This window comes from Equus quagga, chromosome 13 (genome assembly GCF_021613505.1).
Source record: "Equus quagga isolate Etosha38 chromosome 13, UCLA_HA_Equagga_1.0, whole genome shotgun sequence".
NCBI lineage: Eukaryota > Metazoa > Chordata > Mammalia > Perissodactyla > Equidae > Equus > Equus quagga.
This window is the reverse complement of record NC_060279.1, coordinates 41,979,737-41,998,069: the sequence shown is the minus strand read 5'-3', so window position 1 is coordinate 41,998,069 and position 18,333 is coordinate 41,979,737. Positions and strand designations below refer to the sequence as shown.

The window sequence follows — 18,333 nt, the reverse complement described above, 5'->3', positions numbered from 1 at the left end:
TCCCTCGATAATTGTTTTAGCTTCCTCAAGATTCATCTCCTTTCTTCTTGCTGTGCTTAATGTCTTCCTTCTCTTGACTCTTCGTGGGAATAAAGAGCAACAGTCTTCTATCTCCCCTTATCCTCAGCCTTTCCTTTAATTGTTTCTTCTTCCAGAACCCTCCTCATAACATACTTCTGTGTCCCTGATTTTGCTTATGCTCAAAAAGTAGGCCCAAGATAGTCTTAAAACCAAAATGATTTTTACTGTCGCTGTTTTTTTTAAAAGATCAGCTTCCAGGATATAAGGAATCTAGAAAGAAGAACAAATTGTCTTGCTAGACTCCCCCAAAACGAGCCACTTTTAGAAAATATACGCTCCTCCCCAAAACCCTCCCCCACATAGTCAGAGTTTTTCTTTTGGGCAAACCTGCTCCTTGGGAAGGGAGGTGGCAAAACCTGTTTGAAGGTGAAGTTACCTCCCTTCTACACCTCCCTCCTTTGAGGCAACAGCAACAACAGCTCAGGCAGAGAAAAGGGTACAGAAGTGTTGGGGAGCTGGGACAACCAGCTCCCTGACATTTCCAAGTGTTTAAAGAAGGAAACAGGAAGACTTGTGACGATGGGAACTATGCAAGAGGCAGGAGAAAAGACATTCGATCTTGGGTAAGTAAGATCTCGGTTAACTTGATTAGAAACACGGAGTCACTAGTCTTGAGGGACTTTCCCACCATCCATTTCTCACTGGTCACATCTCAGGTTCCTAGAGGAGACAAGGTTGAAACAGAGTTAATTTGCAGAGAAGGGATGGGGGTGGCTCTGGGTAGGAAATGTCAGAACGGTATGGGAACTGGGGAACAGGGGATTCCACATAATTCCCTTTTTTTTTTTTTCCTTTTTCTCCCAAAGCCCCCTGGTACACAGTTGTATATTCTTCGTTGTGGGTCCTTCTAGTTGTGGCATGTGGGACGCTGCCTCAGTGTGGCCTGATGAGCAGTGCCATGTCTGCGCCCAGGATTTGAACCAACAAAACACTGGGCCGCCTGCAGTGGAGCGTGCGAACTTAACCACTCGGCCATGGGGCCAGCCCCAGCCCTATTTTTGTTGTTGTTGTTTTTTTTTTTTTTGGAGGAAGATTAGCCCTCAGCTAACTACTGCCAGTCCTCCTCTTTTTGCTGAGGAAGCCTGGCTCTGAGCAAATATCCATGCCCATCTGCCTCTAGTTTATACGTGGGACGCCTACCACAGCATGGCTGCCAAGCAGTGCCATGTCCGCACCCAGGATCCGAACCAGCGAACCTCGGGCCGCCGAGAAGCGGAACGTGCGAACTTAACCGCTGTGCCACCGGGCCGGCCCCCCCCAGCCCTATTTTTTTAAAGGAAGTTTCTATATTTTGTGTCTGATAAATCTGCCCCTGTTCTGTTTTCTAACCCCCACACTCCAGAATGGCCATCAGGAAAGGTGACCTAGAACTAAGTTTTGGTCCAGGTTCTCCTTCCCAGCAAATCTCTCTTCCTCCTTACTTTCTTCCCCCACCCCTCCACCTATGGTGGTTTCCCCTAACCACTCCCTGGCATGGAAAGGCAGGCCTGACTAGGTGCCATCTTTCCCAACTTTGCCCAGTGACAGCTGGGCAGGTCTGTCAGGTTCCAACCAATTGTAACGTGGAATGCCTCTCACCCCTAGCGTGTAGGTGGAGCAACTGCCACGGAGGTAAATATGATTAGCTTTACATTCCCTCCTTCCTTGGCTCCTAAACCCAACAGTTAGGGTGATCTGTTTCCAGCAAGTGGTAAAGGTGGTATAAATATCTGTCTAGGAAACAAGACCTGAGTTCTTTTTAAGGCCTTACCTCTACTCTGTACCTTAGTTACTGTTCTTCATGCCAGTGTCTCCTACCTACTCTCCAGTTCCCTTAAGACACTGCCTATTTTGTCTCATGATAATCTTTTCTTCCTGGGGACTATCTTAGGGTCAGGGAGAATGCAGAAGCAGCAGGACTAGCAGCATCCCCAAGACTTGGGGAACTGGAGCCGAAGGAGGAATGGCAGGATGAAGAATTCCCTAGGTGAGGAAGTGTGAGGGAGGTTGGGAGAAGGGAGGGATGGTTACAAATGGAGGGCCGGGATGGTAAATTAGGGTTTGAAGGAAAGAGGTGGGAAAAAGAAAGCAGAGGTGGTGAGAGAAAACTGACAAGGTGATACCTGGCGTGATGCCTTTAACCTGTATTTCTGCCCCCATTCAATCTTTTCCCCTCTAGATTGCTTCCTGAAGAGGCTGACCCTTCTGAAGATCCTGACGATCCTAAAAGAGACTCGCAGGCAGGTAGGTAAAGTAGAACGTAGGCCTCCAGTTCTTGATTCTAGTCCAGTGAAGGGTTATGCCACCCTTATCCCTTTGCAGTTCTATTTCCCTTTTCCCAAATGTCCCCTGTGTTAGTCCTTCTTTAGAATTCACCCCATATCATCACTTCCATATACAGGCATTCTGACCTCCCTCCGCCAACACACATCTTTCTATTCTCTTCTTCCTCCAACCCCAGGCACCCCCAGTACTTTAGCCTTGTGTGGCCGGCGCCCCATGCGCAAGCGTCTTTCTGCCCCAGAGCTGAGACTGAATCTGGCTAAGGGGCCTGGAGATGCTGGAGCTTCTCCCACCCACTCTGTACCTTCCTCTTCTGATGGCAGTTCTGACCTGGAGGTAGACGAATTGGAGACACCTTCAGACTCGGAGCAGCTGGACAGTGGACATGAATTTGAATGGGAAGGTGGGAAAGAAACCTGAGGACTGAGCTGGTGGAAGTAGAGGCCAATGTTAAAGAAGCTCAGGATGGATTTAGTGGGACTAAAGTTAGAACTAATAAGGTGGGGACCAAGAGGTAAAGTCAGCAGAATTATTTCTTCAGAATGGAAAAGTAGAGCCTGTAAATCCAACGTGAGAGTAGTGTATGTGTGTGGGGGGTGTCCTTTGTTTATCAGTTCATTTATTGAATGACTATTACATGTTATCACTGAGCTAGAACTGAGTTATAAAGATGAATAAGATAGTTCCCACCCTCAGGGAATTCTCTAGTAAGAAATAAACATGTCTACAAATAAGTGCAGTTAAAGGTAATGATCTACGTGTGTACAGAGTACAGTGCAGGCAGGGAGAAGGAAGAGGTCAGTTTTGCCTGAGGCGTTAGGAAAAACTTCTTTGCAGAGAGTGATTCTCAGCTGATGTTTATCATCTCAGAGTTGGAGACACATTCTAGATGGAAGAAGCAACTTGAGCAATAGCATGGCATGTTGGGGAATTCAAAGCATTTAGCATGACTTTTTAGATATTAAGGAAAACTTTGTTTCTTCTCTACTCACGACACTTCTGACACCAAAGTGTGAGTTTTCCCCACACCAACCAGTTCTCCAACTCTCCAGACACCAGTTGGTTGTCCTGCAATTCAGTTGTGACATTTAACTGGAGTTAGCACAGACCCCACAGGTAACCAGCTCACCTTCAAGACTGCCCCCAGGCTTCAGATACCAATCACATGTCCAGGATCTGGACATCACCTATGTTTCTGACCAACTGGCTATAAATCAGATTCCCACTACCCCCTCCTCAGGCTTGATAATTTGCTAGAATGGCTCACAGAACTCAGCAAAACAGTTTACTTACTAGATTACAGGTTTATTATAAGAGGATACAACTCAGGAATAGCCAGAAAGAAGAGGTACATAGGACAAGACACATGGTGTGGAGCTTCCATGCCCTCTCTGGGCACACCACCCTCCCAGCACTTCCGTGTGTTCGCCAGTGTGAAAGTTCTCAGAACCCCTTTGGTTCGGGGCTTTTTATGAAGGCTTCATATGTAGGCATGACTGATTAAATCACCGACCATTAGTGATTCTTTTTTTAAGTGAGCTAATTTATCTATTTATTTTTTCTCCCCAAAGCCCCAGTACATAGTTGTATATCCTAGTTGTAAGTCATTCTAGTTCTTCTATGTGGGAGCCACCACAGCATGGCTTGATGAGCGGTGCATAGGTCCGCACCCAGGATCCGAACCTCGGAACTCCAGGTCATGGAAGCCAAGCCTGCGAACTTAACCATTCAGCCCTGGGCCAGCCCCCATCAGTGATTAACGCAACCTCTAGTCTCTCTCCCCTTCCCAGAAGTCAGAGGGTGAAAGTTCCAACTGTTTTTTTTTTATTATTGTGGTCATAATAGTTTATAACATTGTGAAGTTTCAGTTGTACATTAATATTAGTTGTACATAATAAAGTGTGCCCCTTCATCCCTTGTGCCCACACTCTACCCCTCATCCCCCCTGGTAACCACTGAATTGTTCTCTTTGTCCATAAGTTTGTTTATATTCCACATATGAGTGAAATCATACAGTGTTTGTCTTTCTCTGTCTGGCTTATTTCGCTTAACATAATGCCCTCAAGGTCCATCCATGTGGTTGCAAATGGGACAATTTTGTCTTTTTTTTTATAGCTGAGTAGTATTCCATTGTATATATATACACCATTTCTTCTTTATCCAGTCATCAGTCAATGGGCACTTGGGTTGCTTCCATGTCTTGGCTATTGTGAATAATGCTACAGTGAACATAGGGGTGCCTAAGTTTCTTTGTATTGTTGATTTCAAGTTCTTTGGATAAATACCCAGTAGTGGGATAGCTGGATCATATGGCATTTCTATTTTTAATTTTTTGAGAAATCACCATACTGTTTTCCACAGTAGCTGCACCAGTTTGCATTCCCACCAGCAGTGGATGAGGGTTGAAAGTTCCAACTCTTTAATCACATAGTTGGTTCCCCTGTCAACCAGCCAGTTATCCTTAGGGGCTTTCCAGAGTCACCTCATTAACATAAACTCAAGTGGCTGTGAGAGGCTTGTTATGAATAACAAAAGATATTCCTTTCACTTTTATCATCTAGAGCTGTTTCAGGAGCCAGGGACAAAACCAAAATATATATTTATTATTATATCACAGATATGTAGGGGTGGGAGGTGAAGAGAGAATGACAAAAGCTAGTGCTCTGTTAAGTAGGAAAGGGTCAAGTCCTGGAGGTCCTTGCTACAATGCTAAGGAGTTTACATTTTATTCTATAGGCAATGGAGAGTCACTGATTTTTTTTTTTTTTGGTAAAGCTTCAGTGCATGGTTGTATATCCTAGTTATTAGGGTTTTTATAATTCTCTATGTGAGCTGCTGCCACAGTATGACAACTGACAGGTGGGTCATATGGTTCCATGACCAGGAAACAAACCCAGGCCATGGGGGCACCAAATCTTAACCATTAGACCACCAGGGCTGGCTCATTGAATGGTTTTAATCGAGGGAGTAACATGATTGGATTTAACCACTCTGAAAAGATTGGAAATAACCTGAATGTCCACCAGTAGGGTATTAATTCTATTATGGTGCATCCATGCAATGGAATGCTAAATACTAGGCAACTTTTTTTTTTTTTTTTTAGGAAGATTAGCCCTGAGCTAATATCTGCCGCCAGTCCTCCTCTTTTTGCTGAGGAAGGTTGGCCCTGAGCTAACATCCGTGCCCATCTTCCTCTACTTTATACGTGGGACGCCTGCCACAGCATGGCTTGCCAAGTGGTGCCATGTCCACACCCAGGATCCAAACCAGCGAACCCTGGGCCGCCGAAGTGGAACATGTGCACTTAACTGCTGTGCCACTGGGCTGGCCCCCTAGGCAACTATTTTTTAAGATGAGGCAGCTCTTTCTATTGCTATGGAAAGATAATGCAGAATTAGTAGGTATGGTATATTGCCATTTGAGTAACAAAAGTAGAGGAGCAAAGAAAGCTTGCTCTAGCGGTGGTGTAGAGGGTGAAATGGAGGAAAACAGACTAGAGGCAGGGGGACCAGTTAGGAGGCTAGTACCAAGGCCAGGTGAGAAATGCTAAGAAGCTGAACCAGGACAGTAGTTGTGGAAAGAATGATAAAAGAATATAATGGAGGCAGATAGAAGAGAATCTGGGGTCCAGTTGGCTTGAAGGCTGATAGAAAAGAAAGAGTCTCGGGTGACATACAGTTTTCTCAGGCAGCTAGATGGATGGGGTCATTCATCAAGAAAGGAAATATGGGAGGAGGAAGAGAATAAGTTTGAGTTGCACTTTGGGTCTGGTAACTTGGAGATGACAGAGACACAAAATAGAGATGTCCACTCTAGGCAGTTAGGGAAATGGGTCTGGAGTTAGAAGTCTGGGTTAGAGAGGCAAATTTGGAATCATCACCTTCCTGGGGGTAATTGAAGACATGGGATTAGATGAACTCACCCAAGGAAGAGCATGGAAGAGGAAATAAAGAATCCAGAAAAAAACCTGATTCTGGCAAGGGCCATCTACCTACCATAGTGCAACTTTACCTCACGGCCACCGTGTAGTGGAAAGGTGAGGGCAATGAGCTGCAGGAAAGAAACTAGCAAGCAGTTGAGTTGATTGGACAAACTAGAGCTAGAGTCATGGGAAAAAATTGAGGAATGAGAGTTTGGAGTAAGAAACTCTGGAATCTGGCGAAGTTACAAGATGCTGAAAGTGTGTTTTCTGCCTTGTTGATCCTTCCCCATCCCTCTCTTTTAGATGAACTGCCCCAGGCAGAGGGTCTGGGGGCCAGTGAGGCAGCTGAAAGGCTGGGCCGGGGTTGTGTGTGGGATATGGCTGGAGAAGACGGTCGTCACTGGAGGGTGTTCCGAACAGGACAGCAGGAGCAGCGAGTGGACATGACTGTCATTGAGCCCTATAAGAAAGTCCTATCTCATGGAGGTAAAGGCTAGCGTAAGCGGAGGTTTAAGAACTGTGACTTCTTAAATAAAATGCCTAAGCGCGAAACTCAGTTATTGGGTTCAAAATCCTTCCTGCAACTTCCAGAGTCCCTCAACCTAAACAGATATACTGTCTGTCAATACATATTTGCTGACTGAATGAATATTCCCCTTATCCTCTCCAGGCTACCATGGTGATGGCCTCAATGCTGTCATCCTCTTTGCCTCCTGTTATCTACCCAGAAGCAGCATCCCCAACTATACTTATGTCATGGAACACTTGTTTAGGTGAGATGGAAGGCCTGAAAGGATCCAGGGTGAATGTTAGGGAGGGAAAAGGGAAAAAGAACCCCTTCCATGATCAGTAGCTGATTGTAGAGTCTGTAATAATGTCCCTCTCACTCCCTAAAACCCCAAACACATACCTTCCCTGACCATTTCGTCCCCCCAGGTATATGGTGGGGACTCTGGAGCTGCTTGTAGCTGAAAATTATCTGCTTGTTCACTTGAGTGGAGGCACAAGCAGGGCCCAGGTTCCACCTCTGAGCTGGATGCGCCAGTGTTACCTCACTTTGGATCGGCGGTGAGCCTCTATGACAAGAGGGCTATAACTCTCTTCCTTATCTTTTTCTTTTCCATCTTTCCATCCTTTCTTCTTCCATTTAGTCCCTTCCTCTTTTCTTTTCTTTGTTTTTTTTTTTAAAGATTGGCTGGGCCAACCTGGTGGCACAGTGCACATGTTCCACTTCGGCAGCTCAGGGTTCACTGGTTCGGATCCCAGGTGTGGACATGGCACCAATTGGCAAGCCATGCTGTGGCAGGCATCCCACATATAAAGTAGAGGAAGATGGGCATGATGTTAGCTCAGGGCCAGTCTTCCTCAGCAGAAAGAGGAGGATTGGCAGCAGATGTTAACACAGGGCTAATCTTCCTCAAAAAAAAAAAGATTGGCACCTGAGGTAATAACTGTTGCCAATCTTTTTTTTTTTTCCTGCTTTTTCTCCCCAAACCCCCCCAGTACACAGTTGTATACATATTTTAGTTGTGAGTCCTTCCAGTTGTGGCATGTGGGATGCTGCCTCAGTGTGGCCTGACGAGCAGTGCCATGTTTGCGCCCAGGATCCAAACTGGCGAAAACGTGGGCCACCAAAGCGGAGCGCGCGAACTTAACTACTCGGCCACGGGGCCGGCCCCCTTCCTCCTGTCTTTGTCTCTTTACACCCCTTTCCAAGCCTGTCCTGTCTTCTGTCCTCTCTTGGAGTCAGGGAAATCTAGTTTCAAATCTTGCCTTCACCATGTACTGGCTGTATGACTTTGGACGAGTCACTTAACCTTTCTGGGACTTGGATTCCTTATCTGTGAAATGGCAGTGATAATACCTTTGCCCCTAGGTATTTGTGAAAATCAATGTGGCATACTGCCTAGCACATAGAAGGCACCCCTGCCTTTCTCACAATCTTGCCACTTATTTTACGTTCCACATCTCCATTGTCTTCTCTGCATTCATCCCTGACCCATATGTCTCTTTTCCCCGGATGTTCCTTTTTTTCCCTTTCTTCCCCCCATCTTCCCATCACTTGCTTTCTCTTTCTTCTTGCTCCTTTTCTTTTTTTTCTCCTCATTGGTCTTCCACTTGGAGTTTTATAAGTAGTCCTGGTCATGGAGGGATGGAGAAATGTACAAAAGGGACTTATGCGAGGGAAGGGCACAGGAGGAAGATGGGGTAGAGAAAACCAGGCTGAGGGATTCTGAGAGGAGAGTTTCCTAAAACTAAGGCGCACGGAGGAGGGCTAAACAAGATAGATGGAGTTGAGATTGCAGTTAAAGGAATGGGGATTAAACCCGACTGCCAGAGAAATCTAGAAATCAGAGGAGAAGTGAAGGAAGTTAAAGTACAGAAGGTAGCTCCACCTCATCTTCAGGCCTGAAGGTCGGAGAAGAATAGGATGACCTAATGTTCCTCTTCAGCCTCCGGAAAAACCTGCGCGCCCTGGTGGTGGTCCATGCTACGTGGTATGTGAAGGCTTTCTTGGCGCTTCTTCGGCCCTTCATCAGGTACTAGCTCTGGGGACAAGGACCCGCCTTGCCCTTCTCCCCATTTTGGAAATCAAGATTGAGAACATCTTGCCCCACCCTGACTTTTCCTAGCCTTAACCACTCTCTCCTTATTACATTTCCTTTTGTAAGAGTCTCCAAGAGCCCTCTTCCCAGTGTAAAACACATTTGGTTTATCCTCTCTTTTCAGTTCCAAGTTCACACGAAAGATCCGTTTTCTGAACAGCCTGGGAGAACTGGCCCAACTCATCTCCTTGGATCAGGTCCACATTCCTGAAGCTGTCAGACGGTGAGTCCTGAGCTTAAGGATAGAAGTTTGGGGTGGGACGTGTAAAACCAATTCCTACTTTCCTAATACCTTGGGAGAGAAACATAGGAACTAAAAGATAGAGCTCCTGCTTTCAGATGCTTCAGTGTATCTGGGAAAACTGCACACACCCAGAGAAGAAATTAAGGACACCACTGTAGCCAACAAGAACAAATGAAAACACTATTGTAAGTGCAGGAGTAATCATAGCACAGAATTTAGAGATTCAGACCAGCCCTAGAAATTAGGATAGGATATGTTGGCAGTTAATAGGAGAGAATATCCTATTCTCAATGGGGGAGGGGTGCAGAAAGCAAAGAATCCTAAATGAGTGACCAACTCAAGCATCCAGTCTTCCAGCTCTTCCAATTCACCTGCTTCTCTCCCCAAACCAGTGAGTAAAACCGAGGTCCTGCTCCTGTGCCACTTTATTTATTTATTTATTTATTTTCTCTCTTCTCCTAGGCTGGACTGGGATCTCCATGGCTCAGGAGGGACCTAGCATAGGACTGGAATAAAGGGCCTTAGGACCAAGAAAAGATATTGATCTGCCTACACCCTAACCCTGAAACATCTAAGCTGTTTAATAAATCATCTCATTGTCAACCTCAGTACCAGTGGATTTTCACATCTCAATGGAGTGTCATTCCTTCCACCACCCTGCCTTCAAAGCAGGGCTTTGAGGTCCTGAGTCTGATTTGCTGGGTGACTTTCATTTCAGCTGTAGGGTACATGTAGTGGCATTATGTATGGGAAAGTGCAAAACTGTGGGTTTTAGTCCGCTTTAGCTGTAGAACCTCGGCATCTCTTTGAGTCTGCCTGTCCTCTTCTGTAAATGAAGGTGCTGAGATCCTTTCCACCTGGGTATTAACAGCAGTCTTTGAGGGCAAAGGGTGCGCAGGAAGGCAGGGCTTAACTGACCACAGCCACCCTGCCTGCTGGAAGCCAGGAGTCAGCTCCTAAATCTTGAAGAACCACTATATGCCCCTTTTTTTCTGTTTCTGCTGCCTGTGAGCCTGGGAAGGAGTGCTTTCAAAACCTGTAGTTTTGTCCTGTTAATAAATTTAGATTTGTAGCGGTTAATAAACCAATGAGAGATTTAAGCTCTGGCTCAGAGAAAGTGAACTGCTCTTCCCCGACCCTTTGCATCACGATCCGTCTGTGGGTTCGGCACGGATTCCTGTGCAGAGGCTCCCTAGGGTTTCAGCTCAGCCCCTGGGCGGCGGGAGCTCCCGCAAGACGAGGGCCTGGGGGAGGGGCGCGGCGCGCGCGTCCGAGCCCCCAGCGGGCTTCGGTTCAAACGACCTGGTGGGTCGAGAGCGGAAGGGAGGGAGAGAAGGCAGGAGCTCCGGCCTCCCTCACTGGCCTCCCTCCCAACCCCACGCCGCCTAGCCCCATGGTCCCCGCCGCCGGCGCGCTGCTCTGGGCCTTGCTGCTGAGTCTGGGGCTCCAGGCGGCGGGGGCCCAAGGCCTGACTTCGACCGGGATGCAGCGGGTCAGTTTCCGCTTCGGGGGCCCTATGACCCGCAGCTACCGGACCACCGCCCGGACTGGTGCTCCCCGGAAGATGAGGGTAACAGTAGAGGATGAGGATGACCTCGTGGCTGAGGCGGACCACCTGGCAGGCCCGGCCGCTGCCGAGCTCTTGGCCTCCACGGTGTACACAGGCATCAGCCAGTCGCGTTTGTCGCAGGAAGAGGATGGATCTTTGGAAGAGGGCGTTGTGATTGACGCTGGAAAGAGTAACACCAGGTCGGGGATTCCCAGTATGGATTCCACTACAAGGGGGTCCAGCTCAAGGTTTACAGCAAATAGCCAGGAGCCGGAAATCAGGCTGACTTCAAGTCCGCCGCCCTCCACCTGGAGATCTAGTGTGGACCTACCACCCTCCGGGAGTACCCTGAACCAGTGGTCAACAGCAGGGGCCACGCCGAACGCGTGGCCACCACCCTCGGCCACAGCCATGCCACCTCCTGAGGATCTGCGGGTGGTGCTGATGCCTTGGGGCCCGTGGCACTGCCACTGCAAGTCAGGCACCATGAGCCGGACCCGGGCCGGGAAGCTGCATGGCCTTTCAGGACGCCTTCGAGTTGGGGCGCTGAGCCAACTCCGCACCGAGCACCGGCCTTGTACCTACCAGCAATGTCCCTGCAACCGGCATCGTGAGGAGTGCCCCCTTGACTCGGGTCTCTGTCCTGACACCAGCTGCACCACTCAGACCACCACCACCACCACTGCCTCCATGCCCCCCCTCAGCGCCAGACTCAGACCCACTCCATTCCCCATGTCCAGCCCCAGTCCAGCCCTTGATTTTTGGAAACGGGTCAGGATGGGGCTGGAGGATATTTGGAACAGCCTCTCTTCAGTGTTCACAGAGATGCAACCAGTAAGTGTTTGGTGATGAGCCCCGATCTTTGTTGATAGATCTGAAGTCCTGATGTCCAAAACCCTGTTGCTAAACCAGCCAGTGTGCTTGCATGAACTGTTACTTACCTGTTTGGTTATTGATATGTATTGGTTATTCACGTTATTCTTAGCCATTGATTTCACCTATTATTTCTTGAGCAACTGCTGGTTGGTTATTAGGCAACATGTATGATTGGTCATTAGACGATTATTGACCAAATTGTTAAGATTGTAGATATATAAAGAATTCTGGATGCATAGATAATTAGTGGATATAGAACATATCAATTAATAGTTTTCAGATTATTAATGCAGCTTAACACTAACAGCCAATATTTGAGACCTTATTATGCGCACTTTACATGAATGAATTCTCACAACAACCCTATGAAGAAACCGGTGTTTACAAAGCTAGTCAGTGGCAGAGTCACAGCAAGATTTAAACCAAGTTTGATGCTAGTGCCGATGCTCTTAACCACCACTATCCCAAAGAACTGTCCTTCTGGGATTATTACCAGCAACCTAAGAATTCTCAAGGAAGGACAGTCCTCTGCTTTACTGAAAGAGCTACCAAAGGTTCTGATTGATCTGACAAAATATTCTCAACTGATAGGATGACAGGACCTTTGGGGAGAGAGGAGGACAATAAAATGTATGCTTGGTCATTTTGCCGATTTCTGTTTTTGTCTTTCCCCTTGTGTGTCCAATACCATAATTCAATACAAAAAAAGCATAAATAGGGGCAGGGGTATTGAGGGAATGAGAGTTTGTGGGGAGAGGAAGATGAAGCAAGGAAGGGGGAAGAATATAGATGTGGTTATAATATTTCCCCTCTTCTCTATTTTGTTTCCTTACCCAGATAGAGAGAAACCAGAGGTAATGGCCACTTCATCTGCAAGAGGAGGTGTCGGCGTCTCAACCTCTTTTCCCATTTCAATCCCAGCACCCACTGGATATTTTTAGTACAGAAAAAGAAACCTAGAAAAAACAGTTGTTTGGTCTTGTGTCTTTTTACAGAGGTATGTGATGAAGGATAAACCATCAATCTCTTGAACCTTAAAACTGAACTGTGTAGGCGAATAGCATCTGGCTTAGTCCCTTCCCTTGTCCCCCAGGATAAAATGTTGATGTTGCTCATCTTCCTCATTTCCAAAGCTGTTTTTAAACGAGTCCTTCTTTAAAGACTTGAAAAATCTCAGATGACTGCCACGAAAAGGGAACGGAAAGAACAAGGAGTTGAGCCCTTGGAAGATGATGGTGGTCTTCTCCTTGCCTTCACGACAGTTAGCCTTCTCTCCTTGGAAAGGGCAATGTTGGTACACAATTCCACGTCAGCCACTTTCTAGGAGTACCTTCATCAACCATATCTCTATCCTTTAGCCCAACACATACCTATAAGTGATTACTCTGTGACTATTTTGCTTAAACTTTTTTATTTGAAAAATGTATTTAAAAGTCCAACAAATTTTTAATATAAATTATGACTCTCAAACCCATTCCCACCACTCTAAATATTGTAAAAGTGATGGTAGCATACACATTAGAGAAAGTAGCTAAAGGCAAGAGAGCACCAAAGAAAAGAAGATTGTGTCCAAAGAATAGGCATTAGAATAAGGCTGAAGATCAAGGTGACCAGAGATTCCAGGAGTCCCCCCCATCTTTCCCCCCTATCCTGTTAACCCTTCAGATCAGATCTAGCATAACCCTCAAGCTATTGAACTACTTTAGGGCAAAAAGATGCACTACTTTCAGAGCAACTAGCTGGACTGGAACTGAGAGTAGATTGGGAATGGCTTTGCATGACCAATCTTAGACCTTGAAAACCGCAGGAAAAACACTGAAATTTGAAAAAATTAGAACTTCAGTCACTGGAGGTGGGGGCAAACTGGATGGTGGAATTAGCAGAGTAGATCCTAGTTCCCAAATTCCTGACCCCCACTGTCATCAAACAGGATGCTTGCTTCCTGTTACCAAGCTAATGAGACCCCGCCTGTTCATCTCAGAGCAGGAAGGAGCTCATCTGTCCTGTTCTCCCTTCCTAATCACCCTGCAAGGAAGGGGCTAGAACAAAAACACCTGAGAAAACTGAAAGTGCCTAAAGACCCTGCTCCTGCATTACTTTCCCACCTAAAGCAGACTCTTCAGACGGGCGGGGAATGCAACCTGGTCTTCAGACAAAACTCCCTGAGTCTTTTTTGTGTCTGGTTCTAGGACTAGCGCACAGAAATAGAGCTTAAAATTTGGGAAGGATAAGCTGGCGTGTCTGCGGCTCTACTGCTTTTCTGTTCCTCCCTTCCCTGATCCCACCATACCCTGTTCATGCCTCCACACTATAGGAACCCCTCCTCCAGAGAACAAGAATGGAGAAGCACAGTGCACATCCAACACAGAGACATGAACCCATCCAAGCACGAGCAACACACTGAATAAAGAACTGTTTGGAGATTATGTGCAGCCCTATTGAGCCTACTTTATGAGGGGGCCTAGTTCATCCATGGCTCAGACTTATGATGAATAACAGGATGAGGGTGGGGAGGAGGTGGAAATCACTTAAGAGAAAAATATCTTGACTCTAGAGCAATGGCTCTCAACTGGGGGTGATCTTGCCTCTTAGGAGACATTTGGCAATGTCTGGAGACATTTTTGGTTGTTATAACTAGGGTGGGCCAGGGATGCTGCTAAAAACTGTACAATGCACAGGACAGTCCCCCACTCCACAATTATCCAGCCCAAAATGTCCAAAGTGCCTAAGTTGAGAAGCCTTGCTCTACAGTTTGCCCTGCTCCCATGCTGTGAGGATCTTCAGATCCCTAAACTCACAGATGATTGTTTTCAATCTATTTATCTCACTACCTCTGCCATCCTCAATGGTCAGGAAGTCCACCCTGAGACATAACTCCTAGTTTTGCTGCATTCTGAGTTTCTCTCTAGATCCCTCTTCCTTCTCTCACCTGGGCCAGCAGGGAGGTTGGCAGAGGGCAGGCCAGGTCCCCAAGACTTAAATGGAATGTCATTAGGTTAAGATCCACCTCTTATTTTAACTCTTATTCAGTGGGAAACAATAAGGTTCCTAAAAGGGATAGGGTTAAGGGTAGAGGTAGTAGCAGGATGGGGGTAATTAACAGAACTCATCTTAAATAAAATTTTTAATTAATTTAAAAAAAAAAAGGAAAGATGTTGGGAAGCTATCAATGCTACAGAAACACGGAGTTAGAGGCCTAACTAGAGAAAGACCCTGGAACTGGCAGAGAAATATTGAGGGACTGTGAGCTTAAGGTCTGAGATCTACAGAGTAGACTAGGCAGTGGTCACCCTCCCAGCCCCTGCTTGACATCTGCTTCAGTTCATTCCAAGAGGAAGGAGGAGAAGGGCAGGGAGGTAGGGAGCTTCTCAGCAAAGCTGGCTTCAGCTTTGGTAATCTCGCCCACCTGCCCCATTTAAGGAGTTCCAGGTGAAGACTTTAAGAACAAATGGCACCTAGACCATCATTCAGGAGAGGGGAACTCATTCCAGGTTCCCAGAAAACTCCTATCTCAGATCTGAGAGTGTCCAGGGCTTCAGCTGAGCTCCTCTGGCCAACCAGTAGTCATTGGTCAGTCCTGCTGCCTTGACCCCATCTCCAGGAGGGGCTCTAGCCAGAGGGAGTAGGGGGAGTCCAGCCCCCAAGCCTTTTGAGGCACTATTAGGTGAATAGGGGAAAGAGAGGCCCTGGGGACACTGGTTGTAGGAAGCATCTGGTGGGGGCAGCATCTCTTCTGGGCTGGACAGAGTAGGGGTTACAGACAGCAGAACCTAATTTAAAAAAAAAAGAAGGACGATCAGCCGCAAAGAAAATCTGAGGCACTGGGGAGAAGGCGCCACCTAGTACAGACTCTGAACTATTTCCACAGTGTGCTCTTTTCTCTATTTCTGTCTGTCTGCACATCCCTTTCTCTCCGTCCTTCTGGATCCTACATTCTTGACTCTTCCATTCTACTTCTTTCTCCCTCCTCCCCTCTTCACTTCCCATTCTTGCAGAGGACCAGGGTTCTGAGGCAGGGCATCAAGATGTGTGGGCAGGGGGCTGGAGGTGTTGGATGGGTTTCTCTAGTCACTCACCAGTCCTGTTGGAGCTACAAGCCCCTAGAATTGCTCCATGGCCTGTCTCGGTTTCCCTTGGATCTCATCTGCTCCTGAACTGCACCTGTCTGTGAAACAGCACATGTGAGACCCCCTCCCAAGTCTTCATATGGCACAGTTAAGAGATCTCCCTTGTGCCCTCCACAGAAGAGGTTGATCCCATCTCCTTGACAATAAAATCAATCTGAAAAGGTTAAAACTAACCGCCATTCCCCCATGGGAAGTCTCAGTGCCTCCCTTCACACTGACCTTCACGAAGATGAGATAAAATGGGTCTTTTACTAATAGATCCTCTCACAAAGGACTCTCATATTTATCTGAGTTTCACAGGGTGAAAAGACTCCTTCACTATCTTTAGGCCCATTTCCCTTATTTTGAGAGCAGAAAGGCATATGAGACAGTATTTAGGACAGAAATGCTCAGCTTTTTTCCTGCCCCAACACTCCCAATCACAATATGACTTACTATGGCACTGAGACAGCAGTTTTTAATTAATAGAAGGAACAGTTATGGTTTTTGGAAAAAGCCCTCCAAGTAACTCCTAAGACATATATATTCCCCACCCCAATGAAGAACAATCTGCTAATTGTAAAGATGAGGGAGCCTAGGCCAGAGATCTGAAATGCCAGGTCTCAGGCTTATGCAGCTAATGACCAGGACTAGAATCCTAGCTTCTCGCTTCTACCTTGACTTTTTATTATGTCCCCTGCTTGAACTTTCAAAAAGGGGAATAGTTCTACGCCACAACCCCATATCGACCTCTCCCCCTTCCCTTGTTACCATGGCAAGTCCATCTCCAGCCCCCATCTCCCCAGAGCCAATATGAGTCAGGTGGACAAAATTCATTGGTTCCCCAATCATGGTCCGGTCAATTCGCCTCCTCTTCTTCTTCTGCTTGGAGAAAACAGGGGAGTTATGTCTCAAGCCCCCTCCTCCAGTCACAGTGGAGGAAGGGAAAAGGCTTGCAAACCACTAAGGGAAAAGCTAAGGGTCTGATGGGAAAGGGGATGTGGCATTATAACAGGGAAATCACTAGGGTATGAAAGGCAAGGCTGGAACAACACAAACAGGGAGGACACAGGCAGGGTGGTGAGGGCAGTGGCCTGCAGAGTGAATAGTGGACAAAGAAAGGACATGTCAATGTCACCTCTGGCTGATGAGGAAACAATGGGGAAAACTGACAGGTATTATGCTCCGCCTACACCCCCTACACACCTCAGAAGGGACAGGAACAGGAAGTGACAGGTAGGACTATTCACTTCTTCCATCGCCCAGTCCCCTTTATTCCACGTACACCCCTGCTTGGCCATAGAAAACTATCCTGACAGAAGGGAGGCAGGAAGTGCGCTTTTGAGACGGCAGCTCCTAGATGGTATGTCTACTTCACAGTATACGGTAACTGATTTCTGTGTGTGTTGGGGTGGGGGTGGGGAGACTCACCGGCTGGGGTTTCTCTACCACGCAGCAGCCCAGTTTGTGCCAAAATTCACTCATGTTCCCTGATGGTTCCAGTTTCACTCCTCTGCCTGAGGCCCCAGAGGGCTCTTGCTCTGTGCCTTGACCGTCCACTCCTCAATCCCCTCAGGTGTAACAACACTCTAGATTCACTCAGCTGGATGTGTCTAGAGTCCTCGGAGCCCTTAGCTGAGCAATGAAGGTCAGCGTATCTGACCTGAGAGACTAGCGGGCAGGCACAACGTTATGTCTTCCTCAGACTTGGAACCCTGGACAAGCAGAAAGTTAAGAGAGAAGAAAGATTAATGAGAAACACCCACCCCTCCTTAAGAAGCCTCCTGATGAGCCCATATCTTCTCATTCTCTCCTAAAGACCCTAGTTCTGTACCCAACACCAACCTTCTCCAAACATAAGAACCTCACAGTGTGAGTCTCAGAGAAAGGAAAAGAACCAGAAGGACACTAAGGGGTTAAGTAGCAGTAGGTGTTGGAACCAAGGGAGAGGAAAGGGGCTAGAAGCATTTAGGGTGAGAGGATGGGTGGGGACCAAAGGATAGTGGCAGAAATTAGCAAAGTCTGGGGGTGCTACAAGCTCCACCTCCCTCCTCCCTGGGTTTGGGGCAGAAGGGGAGGGGCATTTAAGTGAGTTTGAAGAGGAAATGGTGGTTTTTTGTTCTCACAAACAAGGCCTCGCCCCTGTCCCTCCCTTTTTCCTTACCTTACCTTGAACAGCCAGACTTTCTGTAAGACCAAGAGAGGCCTTGACTACCTAGGTCCTAGGTGACTAACTGTAGCAGGTTGGACTTCAAGAAAGACTTTCTACAGTGAGGAATTTCTTCCCTCTTTATTCCCTGCCCTTATTCTTCCTCATTTCCCTCAACTGAGACTCAACCCCTCCTAGAAGCCATTTAACAGTTCCTTTATTATTTGACCTTGAGATCCTTCCTGAAGGCTGTATACATTCTGTTTATCTGTGTCCAGTATCACTGCACTCCAGTGTGCGCACATTTGTTTGCACATATGTGGCATGGCCACACCTCCATGTATGTCTTGTATAGATTTGTGCACAGGTTGTGGGCACATGTGCCAGGTATGTTGTGTCCCATGAGGAATCTTTTTCCAGCCTCCCCACCCTCTTCACATGTCCTATCATGCCGCTCTGCTCTGCCTCACAGCCCATAGGGCCTGGGCCTCCCTCCCTCTTTCCCTCCCTCCTCCCCTCATGCTTTGACCTGTTCTCT

General features: G+C 47.2%; 2 protein-coding genes across 2 annotated transcripts; both read left to right on the top strand.

Annotated features, from left to right (window-relative positions):
* Positions 1-444: 444 nt before the first annotated feature.
* Positions 445-9,723, top strand: BNIPL (BCL2 interacting protein like). The gene is made up of 10 exons (XM_046683539.1): positions 445-644; positions 1,952-2,047; positions 2,240-2,304; positions 2,522-2,746; positions 6,569-6,751; positions 6,936-7,038; positions 7,202-7,333; positions 8,719-8,805; positions 8,996-9,094; positions 9,578-9,723. Exons 1-10 carry the CDS (start codon positions 601-603, stop codon positions 9,612-9,614), a joined length of 1,071 nt encoding a protein of 356 aa, XP_046539495.1. The 5' UTR covers positions 445-600; the 3' UTR covers positions 9,615-9,723.
* Positions 9,724-10,395: 672 nt separating this feature from the next.
* On the top strand, positions 10,396-11,687 carry C13H1orf56 (chromosome 13 C1orf56 homolog). Its single transcript, XM_046682826.1, has one exon. It carries the CDS (start codon positions 10,509-10,511, stop codon positions 11,511-11,513), a length of 1,005 nt encoding a protein of 334 aa, XP_046538782.1. The 5' UTR covers positions 10,396-10,508; the 3' UTR covers positions 11,514-11,687.
* The last annotated feature ends 6,646 nt before the right edge of the window (positions 11,688-18,333 follow it).

Bases quoted from the DNA above. Each gene is read 5' to 3' on its own strand.
- C13H1orf56 (XM_046682826.1), top strand. From the start codon at position 10,509: ATGGTCCCCGCCGCCGGCGCGCTGCTCTGGGCCTTGCTGCTGAGTCTG.
- BNIPL (XM_046683539.1), top strand. From the start codon at position 601: ATGGGAACTATGCAAGAGGCAGGAGAAAAGACATTCGATCTTGG. The intron at 7,334-8,718 runs GTGAGCCTCTAT...GTTCCTCTTCAG, and splicing joins TACCTCACTTTGGATCGGCG to CCTCCGGAAAAACCTGCGCG. The intron at 9,095-9,577 runs GTGAGTCCTGAG...CTCTTCTCCTAG, and splicing joins ATTCCTGAAGCTGTCAGACG to GCTGGACTGGGATCTCCATG.